Source organism: Pteropus vampyrus, unplaced genomic scaffold (assembly GCF_000151845.1).
Source record: "Pteropus vampyrus isolate Shadow unplaced genomic scaffold, Pvam_2.0 Scaffold19, whole genome shotgun sequence".
NCBI lineage: Eukaryota > Metazoa > Chordata > Mammalia > Chiroptera > Pteropodidae > Pteropus > Pteropus vampyrus.
Genome location: NW_011888800.1, coordinates 12,320,126 through 12,331,089, shown reverse-complemented (window position 1 = coordinate 12,331,089; position 10,964 = coordinate 12,320,126). Strand labels below are relative to the sequence as shown.

General features: G+C 40.5%; 1 protein-coding gene across 1 annotated transcript in view; it reads right to left on the bottom strand.

Annotated features, from left to right (window-relative positions):
* The window catches only part of DUT (deoxyuridine triphosphatase), a 12,980-nt gene extending 11,054 nt beyond the window's left edge, over positions 1-1,926 (bottom strand). Inside the window, 2 exon segments of the mRNA XM_011355073.2 lie at positions 999-1,137; positions 1,667-1,926. Coding sequence (XP_011353375.2) covers positions 999-1,137; positions 1,667-1,886 — 359 coding nt within the window. The 5' untranslated portion in view covers positions 1,887-1,926.
* Positions 1,927-10,964: the final 9,038 nt, after the last annotated feature.

Below are 10,964 nucleotides of genomic sequence, written 5' to 3'. Positions count from 1 at the left end.
CTTTTCTCCTTTACTATCATCACATACTTTCTCTCCTTCCCTCATACTTATGACTTAGACCAGTAGTTCTAACATTAGAATTACCTGGAATGATTTAAAATATATCCTAAGGATTTAGTCATGTAATAAATATCCCCTACTTCCAATATCACTTTTCACCTACGATCATGGTTATAAGAATTGGGTACAGTAGTCAAGAGTAAAAAAGCACTGAGTTCAGGGTCAAAAATCCTATTAATTTCAAGCCTTTGGGCTATCAATTCGGCCCCTTACAAACTCTCTCATCTGTAAAAAGTAACACGTCTACTTCAGGATTACTGTGAGAATTTAAAAAAAACATGGAAAAGTTTTTAGTACAGGTAAAAAGTGTACAAATGAAAAGGTGGTAGTATTACCAACATCCCTTTTTGTATTTGGACCCTTTCTGAAATTTCCAGTCCTTGGATCAAACTTAAATATGGATGTGTGAAGAAATTTTATTAAGCCTTTAAGGCAGAAGCAGTCTTCATTAATCCTTCTTAGGTATTTTCATAATCAGCATCTAGGATACCACCATGGCTTTTCTGTTGGGCATGGCATCATGTTCAGGTCTTGAAAGCCAAGGTGGGCCTTATTCATCTTTACCTTCCATTTGGAGAGGGCACAATGAATGTTGCAAAACAACGCCTCAAAAGACATTTATTGATATTTACCATTCTACACTTTTTGCCCAAATGCCTATTGAATTTATGCTGGAGGAAAGCTGAAATTTTCAACACCAAAAGGGCGGAAACCTACATATATGCAAAAAAAAAAAATGTTTGATCTGTAATCTTTTAAGTGACTGTTTCAAGCTGCGGTAGCAGAGGGCCTGAGAATATAAGTTAACGTGACTGAGAACTCTAAAATCCGAGAACTGGGTCTTCTCTGCGGGGGCAGGGATGGCAGGGACAGAAGGCGGCCTTATCGCCGGGGTCAGTCTCCCTCCCGGGCGTGGGCGGCCGGCAGTCGCCACTCACCTGTATAGGTCATAGCCCGCGGCCCGTGCAGACCCCTTCGTCGGGGCGGTGGCATGCTCCGAGAGCCGGACGAAGCGGAGCCGCATGGCGCCGTCCTCCGCAGGCCGGGCCCGCTTGCTGGGGGAGATGGTGGGTATCTCTTCAGAGGAGGGCATGGCAGAGAAGAACGCAGAAAGAAGTAGAAGAAAGGAGAGGGCGCAGAATGAGCCCGGCCAGTGGGAACACACTAAGTTTTAAACTTCCCGCCAGCAACTCCCCGCCCCGCCCACTCTTCCTGGACGAGCCCACAGTTTGGCTGAGAGAGGAGGCGAAATTCAAATTGTAGGGCTGGAAACACTTCTCCGAAAGCAGATTTGAGACTAGAAGCTACTGACCTTCTTTAAGCTTTCCAAACTTAGCACATGGGTCCAATGCAGAAGGACAGCTTCTGTGGCCTCCCCCGCACACAGCAGAAAACCAATTCTCCACCCCCATGGGAAGGACCGAATGGACTCGCTCTCGCGCCTTAGGACTGCGCGCCCTCCTGCTTCCCCAGCCAAACAAAGCGGGAAGATGTGCGTGCCTCTTGCTAGTCCGCCGGCCTCCGCCCAGTCCCGCCAGCAGGGGCGGGACAGTCCGCCGGCCTCCCATCCTCCCCACACCTTAAGAAGCCTGGGCCCCCGCATTACTGGCGCCGCGGCATCCTCGGCTCAGTCTGCGAGCGCTGGAAAGCGGCTGTGGTGCCCCCAGCAGCGCGGCGCCCCGCGGGGCGGCATCTAGGGGCGCGCCTGGCCGGAAGAGTGCCGCCATCGGGACGCTTGGCCGTGCGCTGCGCGCGCCTTGAAACACTGAGCGAAACGAAGACGGAAGGAAGTGGCTGAGCGCAGGGCGAGGGCAGAGGGGAATCATTTGCCCCGAGCTTAAGGCGTGTTGGTTATTCTGCTCCTGCAGGCGCGCCGGATCTACACCCTAAAGACGCGTGTCCCAGTAAAGTGACCTCGGAAGCAGTAACCGCCGCCTTCTGACGAGAGGCGCACGGAGGCATCGAATCAGTCGCCCGAGTTGGCGCAGGCCCTGGGCTTCCAGGAAGCGGCGCCCTGTCCGGAATCTCGCCGCCGCCTCCGGCTGCCTCTGCTTCTCTCATATTCTCACATTTTTCTGGCCCCCTTCTTTAAAGACTATGAGCGAGGCCCGGGTGCCCGGGTTCAGCGTATCTGCTGACTTACCTAGGGCGGCGCCGCCCGCGGCCATGTCTCCCCAGGCTCTAATCTCTGGGGCCCTCAAAGCAAAGGAACCGCACGACAGTGCCGGTGGCGCTGCGCCCTACGCTGTGGGCAAGGCAGCGAGTTCGATTTCCCTACAACACCGAGTATGCAAGATGGTGTCCTGTTACTCTTAAAGGGCAGGGGAGCAGGATCTTAAGGATAAATGGCAAGAGACAACTCAGTTGAAATCCTAGCACTGTAAGGATGAACCCCGCAGCAGCACGGAAGGGGACCCGTGACTATGATTCAAACAAAAATCTTGGGCCACGCTGGTGTTGCTTACAGTGGGGATGAGCAAATCACTTTCTATATCATTGTAAAATTGGATTTTCTACGATACAAGTATCTCCAGTTATCTCCGGAACTGAGGTAAAAAACCTGAAAGCCGAATTGTAATGCGATTTGTCAAAATAAATACAAACTATAGGAGGGCAGTTTTAGGAAAAAAAGGTTAGATAGGTATTGTTGGGGAAGTTTTTGGACTGCTTGCTGTGTCCTTCCTTACAAGCCCCACCTCAGTTTCCTTTACAGGCTCCTCTTAAACGTTGGAATTCCTCTGGATGAGGTTATGGATTATACTCCGCACTCTCTTCCCATGGCTTTAAATATTACCTATACCCTGCAGACCCCCCAAATTCATACCTACAGCAACAAGATCTTCGCTCTCCTACTTCTCCAACCTCAGCTAGAGTCATCATCCCACTCAGGTCTGGTGCTTCTGGCTACGGTGGCTCTGGATCAGTTTCTAGACTCACCAGACTTTCCTGCTGGGGAGTCAATACACATACTTAGTTTATGCGTCATATGTTTCAAGTCTCAAATCATCTCAGGCCTTCCAGGACAAACAACTGAAGTAGCTGCCCTGTATTCCCTTCACCATTTTCTATCACAGTAATTAGTATTTTTTCTATTCACTTGTCACTATTATCTGTACTTCTTTTATGCATTTATTTTTTGTTCACTATTTGCTCTAGTAGAGATAAGCTCTATGAGTGCCTTCATTCACCAATATATTCCTGGAGCCTAGCTTAGTCCCTATCTCAGAATGGTGATTGATAAATATTTGTTATATGAATTAATGATAGAGATCGCATTGCCTATTCCATTAGGGCCTTGTATATGATCACTTCTCAAAGTCTTGATTTTTTTCATTTAATTTTTAATCAAATATTAAATGGAAAATTCCAGAAATAAACAATTCATAAGTTTTAAATTGTGCGCTGTTCTGAATGACGTAAGGAAATGTGATGATATTCTGCTGAGGATGTGAATCATCCCTTTATTCAGCATTTCCAGGCTGTATACTCCCCACCTGATAGTTACTTAGTGGCCGTCTTGGTTATCAGATCCACTGTCATGGTATCGCAGTGCTTACGTTCAGGTAATCTTTATTTTCTTAATAATGGCCCCAAAGCCCAAGAGTAGTGATGCTAGCAATTTGGATATGCCAAAGAGAAGCTGTAAAAAGCTTCTTTTACATAAAAAGGTGAAAGTTTTTGAAAAATTTTAGAAAAGAAAAAATCATGCTGAAGTTACTAAGATCTATGGTAAGAAGGAATCTTATGGATCAGAAATAGTGAAGTTTTGCTGTTGCACCTTGAACTGCAAAAGTTATGACCGCAGTCAATGATAAGTGCTTAGTTATGACAGAAAAGGCATTAAGTTTGCAGGCAGAAGACATGAACGGAAAACAAGTTCCAACGTGTTGTGACAGAAAGCATTGAGCCTAAATGACTTAAGCAAGGGATCTCCTGAAGTGAGTGACACCAAGCCATTTACCATAAGCAAGGGATGGTTTCACAGATTCAAAAATAGATTTGGACAGAAAAATGTAAAAATAACTGGAGAGGCAGCATCTGCTGATAAGAAGCTGCTGCCACATTTCTGGCAAGGTTGAAAAAGTTGTTGAAAGAGAATGGATACCATCCAAAGCAAGTCTTCAATTGTCATGAAACCAGGCTCTTCTGGAAGAAGATGCCCAGTAGAACCTATTGTCATAAAAGTGCAAAGGAGGCACCAGGGCATAAAACATTGCAAGGACAGATTAATTCTGATACTATGTGGCAACACTGCAGGGCATATGATAAAGCCAGGCGTAGTGTACAAAGTGAAGAACTTACACACTCTCAAAAACAAAAATTATCTGTCTGTGCTCTGGCAACAAAATCAGAAAGCGTGGGTAACAGCCATCTTGTTTATGTTACTTTTCTACAAATGCATTCATCACAAGAAAGATGAGTACAGTACAATAAGATATTTTGAGAGAAAACAGACCAAATTCACATAACTTATTGTTTTAATTCTATTTTATTATTCGTTGTTAATTTCTTACTATACCTAATTTATATTAAACTTTATCATAGGTATGTATAAATAGGAAAAAACAGTGTATATATATATAGGGTTCAGTACTCTACAGTTTACTGTAGGTATCCATTGGGGATCTTGGAATGTGTTCCCCTCTGAGAAGTGATTTCTCTCCTTTTAATAAAAACTTACATGATGATTATGCCAGTTGTATTCTAAGTGTTTTTTAATCACAACAACCAGAGGAAACAAGTGTTATTATTATCCCCATTTCACAGATGGGGATACTGAAACACAGGTTAAATAATTTGACCAAAGTCACACAGCTCACAAACAGAGATAAGGCCAGAATTCGACTTCAGGTAGTCTGGCTTCGGAGTCTTTGCACTTAGCCACTCTGTCCAGTAGGTTTATATGTGCCCTACTGAGACTGTGGTAACCCTTAACACTGACCCTGCTGCTGGCTGTGTCCCCCAGGTCTGGGAAAGATGTGCGTAGTAAATTAACCAGGCATCCTTAGTTTCACAGTTATTCCCTCCATGCTGGAACACTTCTTCACTAGGCCACACTGGGTCTTCCTCCCACCTCACTGGCCTCCTCTTCTCAGTCTCCTTTATGGCTTCTCTTCTATTCTCAACCTCTCTTCCCGCTCGAGATAAAAAGCCTGGGAGTCTTGCTTCCTCTCTCAATTTCAGATTTTCTCTTATCTAAAAATAGTCTCCTCCTATGCACCATCTAATGCTTTACTCTATTTGATTTTTCTTCAAAGCATGTACTGCTACATGAAATACATATTTATTTCACTTGTATGTTTCCTCCACTAGCATGTAAGCTCCATGATGGACTTAAACTATCTTAACTTGGGTTCTTTTCATATGTTCTGTATTTCTTTTACCATTTTTTGCCTTCTTTAAATTTTATTATTTTATTTTTAATTAGTTTGATTATTTTTTTATTTCACTTTTCCCTCTACTAATTGAGAAGTTTTATTCTTTGATTCTTTTGTTTTAGATAAATGAAAACATGCATGCTGAATTCACTGGTGGCTAAAATCTAAAACAAAATTATCTTTCTCCCAGATAAAAACTTAAGAAAGCTTTTACTCCATTAACCCTTCTTTTGACATACATACAATTATCGTCTAGTATTTTAAGCATATCTTTTCTTTGAATCTCAGTAAACATTATTATCATCACTACTTTTTGCAGTCATTTAAAGAAATGTTTACCCAGACTTTTATCGCTTTCTTTGCATATCTTTATGCATCTCAAACTTCCATCTGGGATCACTATTCTTTTGCCCAAACTCTCTATGGAGAGGTTCTCCAAGTAGGTAAATTTTCTCTTTTTGTCAGTTTGAATGAAACTCTCGAACTCTTGCTCAGGGGGAGTGCATTCTTTGACAATCATTCAGAAATGGAAGAGGTGAGAACATTAAAGGAAAATTATCATAATTCCCCATAACTGCACAATTCCACTGCGTCTAAATTTCGAACATTCCAATATGGGCTAAAACATCTCATTTATGATGCCACAGTTCTCCTTTGCTAAAGACATGTGTAAGCCAATAAAAGACAGAAGCCATACTTTGGGTTCTGGTGCCAAAATTTAGAAGTTCTCCTTTATTTCAAACCCAGAGATTTTATTTATACCACAGATTAAGCACCAGAGTAAAGCTGAGAATGAGTGAGATATATGCTTATCTTTTGTAAAAGGGCAATTGAAATAAGGGAGATAGGAAAGAAGAACTAGTATACAGGCAGATCAATTTTGGTAAAATATATGTGTGTTGACTATCTGGAAATTCATTCTTTCAAAATTGTTTGGTCCAGAACACCATCTGGATATCTCCTGGAATGTATTGTTCCCCTAGGAGTATCCATAGCCCAATTTAAAAACACTAAATCAGCATATAACTTGTGAAACCCACAAAAATGTTCCTGCCAGGCTCTTGGGAAGAACACAAAGATCAAACATGCTTTCATAAGAGCAGCACATATGAAATCTTAAGCATGAATCTTAAGCATATAAGTAAGTCATGAGATGGACACTAAGTTAAATGGCAGATAAACAAACAAGTAAGGAGCTAGCTGATAGTAAACAAAACAAGCATTTATTGCTACAAAAGTGCTTTGAACTAATTCAGAAATTACTGCCATATCATCATACAGAAGTTTAAGAGGATCAGAATAGTTAACATACAAACTCAGAATTACAGTTCTCACTAACACACTAAATGCCCAATCTCTTAACATAATCATGATGAAAATCTGACTCTAAATTATGCCAATGTGTGTAGAACTACAAGGAAATGAAATTTCTGTAATTACAGCCCGGAGAAAGACTATGGTTATTTCATTTTAAAGCATCATTGATTTTTTAGGAATTAAAGAAAATAAAAGCAGAAGGCTTACAGGTCAGGGTACACATGAGAATCAACTGGAAAGCTTGAGCAAAAGCACATGTTCAAACCTCACTACAAACTGGCTGCTAGAATCTCCAGGGTGATTCTTGCTGACTATCCCTGGTTAAGAACCACTGCTTTAGGGAATTTATTTCTAGAATATCTGTTGGGGTCAAGACATGCTGGAAACAATTCTTTCACATTTAACCACTATTATGAGCTTTACCAAAACCACTGTACTCTGGACAGTTTGATAGAGACTCCATTACTTAAATACAGAGGGAGATCCAAGGCCTTCATGCTTAGCAATAAATTTGTAGTATAATTTTACTAAGAATAATTGCATACCAGGCAGCATTCAGAATATTTGCTTGTTCTTTGGTTAATGGACACTATTAAAGCAAGTCACAAAATGTGTCCCACCAACAGTTAAATAGGATCAAAAGTCTGAAACTTAATATAGAAAACAAAGTGAAATTTTGAGCAATAAGAAACTTAATATATTTGACAGTTTTAATTACAAGAGTAGACAAAGAGGAGAGTGTTAGGGGAAGGCAGATCATATGGACTAAACTGGAAAGCTGTTCAAGAACTAAGTCAGTGCTAGACTTCTGCTGTCTCTCCTGGCTCACATGATCTCTTTTGAATCATGTCTCTCTCTTTTATTTTGAAGAGCATATGATTGAAAAATTGGCCTTGTAATATTATAATATAACTATCCTTAATGACTAGTTCCTGGATCAGAGGCTAATTGTATGATTCGGTGTTTTTGAGGTTAATTATATGATCCACTCTGGCCAAAGTAGCAGAACTGGTTTTACTCCAGCACACCAACTGTTTTTATCAGTAGGGCATCGAAACCTGAAAACACTGTGAGACTTTGTAAACTGCTTAGTATATTCCTATTGTTAAACAAGTTTAGTGATAAAATCCGTGGAAAATTTTCTTGAGTAGTCTCTTCAAGCAATCTTTTCCAGTGATCTTCAGCAATATTCACTAACCTTCCAGCCTGAACTTTGGCAAGTTCAGAGGAGGCACCTCAGATCTTCTGATGGTCAGATGATCTTAGTTTGAAAACAGGGAAGTCGAATGAATAGAGTTTACAAGAGTTTATGAAATAAGAGTTTCCAAGGTAACCCAGAGACTAACTAGAGAGACTGGAGAAATTGGAAATTTTTTGTGGTGCTAATCCAAGCTTGATGTGATGAAGTTTTCTATTGTTCATTTCTATAACAAATGACCACATCAAATCACCTTAGTGGCTTAAACAATACAAAGGTATTACCTATTAGTTCTTTAGGTCAGAAATCTGACATAGGTCCCACTTAGCTAAAATCAAGGTGTTGGCTAGGCTGCAGTTCTTTCTAGAGGCTCTAAGAAAGAACCCAATTCCTTGTCTTTTGCAGCTTCTGGAGGCTGAACACATTCACTTCCTTGTGACCACCATCTACCATCTTCAAAGACAGCAACAGAGGGTTGAGTCCTTCTTTGCTGCCATCTCTCTGGTTCTCTGATCGCAAATGGGAAAGGTTCTCCCCCTTTAAGATTTCATGTGATTAGGTTGGGTCCACCCAGATAATCCAGGATTATCTCTCTAGCTCAAGATCAGTAATCTTAACCACACCTGCAAAGTCCCTTTTGCTAGATAAGTAATATATTCACAGGTTCCATTGATCAAGATGTGAATGTCTTTGAAGGGCCATTATTATTTCTAACATAAACTCCTAGAACAGATATTTCAACCAATCAATAGGACTTTCCTGTTAGCTGGGTTGATGGCCCATAAAATCGATTTGGTATGGGAATGGGGTGGAAGAGGTAAAAGAAAGTATTGAGATCAAGCATTAGCCATTTGGGTAATTTCACTCATTTCGACCCTTCTCAGACATATGAAGATCTGTCTGTCTGCTATCTTTAAGAGGAAAAACCTGAAGTCATGAAATAATGGATGTCTTGGGGGAGCTTCTAGATTTAGGATCAACAAGACTTACAAAAGCAGGTCTGTTCCTGAATGTTCCCAGGGCGAGCTTATTTTCTGACCTTTCCTGAGAGCACTGGTGCCTCCTCCATGGGCTCCCAGTTGCCAGGACCACCTGCCATTTTCTGTTTCTCTTTCCCCTTATGGGCCCCATCTTGCTCAGGCCCACTTCTTGAATGGAGCAAAGGGGGCCAAGGAGCAGGGTGTAGAAAATGATAGTGAAAATAGAAGATGGTGAATGGCCAACAGACATGTGAAAAGATGCTCAACTTTACTAGCTATTAGAGAAGTACAAATCAAAACCACAATGAGATATCACTTCACACCTGTTAAAATGGCTATAATCAACAGGACAAGTAATAACAAATGTTGGAGGGGTTGTGGGAAAAAAGGAACCCTTATACACTGCTAGTGGGAATGTAAATTGATACAATTTCTGTGGAAAACAGTATGGAGGTTCTTCAAAACATTAAGAATAGAATTATCATATGACTCAGCAATCCTCTTCTGGGTATCTACTCCCAAAATTTGAAAACATTTATAAATAAATATATATGCACCCCAATGTTCATAGTAGCATCATTCACAATGGCCAAGACACAGAAACAACTGAAGTGTCCTTCGGTAGATGATTGGATAAAGAAGATGTGGTACATACATACAATGGAATATATTACCCAGTCATAAGGAAGGATGAAATACTGCTATTTGCAACAACATGTATGGATCTTGAGATTATCATCTAAGTGAAATAAGTCAGATAGAAATAGTTGAGAACCATATGTAAAAAACTCATACGTGGGGTATAAAACTGAAAGCAACAAACGAACAAAACAAACAGAGACTCATGGACACGGACAACAGTTTAGTGCTTACCAGAGGGAAGGGGGCAGGTAGATAAGGGTTAACGGGGTCAAATATATGGTGACAAAAGGCAATTTAACTTTGGGTGGTGAACACACAATGCAATATACATATCATGTATTATTGAAGCATACATTTGAAACATGTAATTTTACTAACCAATGTCACACAAAATATTTAATTTTTTAAAAATGCAGGTTTACAAAGACAAAAAATAAAAAAGAAACAGAAGATAATGTTGGGGCCACACTAGAATTGATATGTGATTGGAGTCCCACCCGGGAGTTGATTCGGGTCTAGGCTAGTGTTAGAGCAATCACTTGGAACAGAATGCAAGCACGAGAGCCTTTTGGTTCTGTTGGGGGTGGCTCTAGGAGAACAGATGCTTAGTTAAGACACTACCTCAGACAGTTTTGATCTCTTTATTTCTCATTCATGTTGGTTGTACCAGATTTCCTCCATGACATTGAACAATTAATTGTTGTATAATTTTTCTGTTGATAGCACACAATTTTTCTAAATTAAAAAAAAAAAGACAGGAACAAAAGGGTTATGCTTTTTATCCATGTCTCTGTGAACAAACCCAGTAATTACCATAACTCAAATTGCTGCTGAAACTCTCCGTATTTTGATGTGCACACTGTTGCTCTTGTTACTAAATCTCTGTATACATCCTGGGAAGTTAATCTTGAATTAGGAAAACTGATTAAAATAAAAATGGGCCAAGTTCATGATTTTTATATTCATAGATTCAAAATTTCTGTGAGGATATGTGCAATGCAAATTGAATTATCTTCCAGAGAAATAACGAAAAACCAAACCAAAACAAAAAACAGAAACCGAAACAACGGTAAAATATGGGTATCCAAGCAGAGAAATGTATAAATTAGGCTTGCTGTGGTTTCAGTTGATTGTGATTCAATTCTGCCCGTCAAACAACCTTTACTTGCTAAGCTACACAAACTCAGTTCTCTTCAGTCTAAAGTAGATATTAACCATTTTTCATGTAGCAACATTTCCTCAAATTTTACACTTTTAACAAGAGGTTTTTCACTGAACTTTGAAGATAGCTTTATTAGTCCTTATAAGTGTTTTAATCACTGTCCTTTCTGATTGCCTTTAGGAGGAAAGAGCAGTTATAATTGTTCAAAGAAAAGTCAGAAAGGTGAA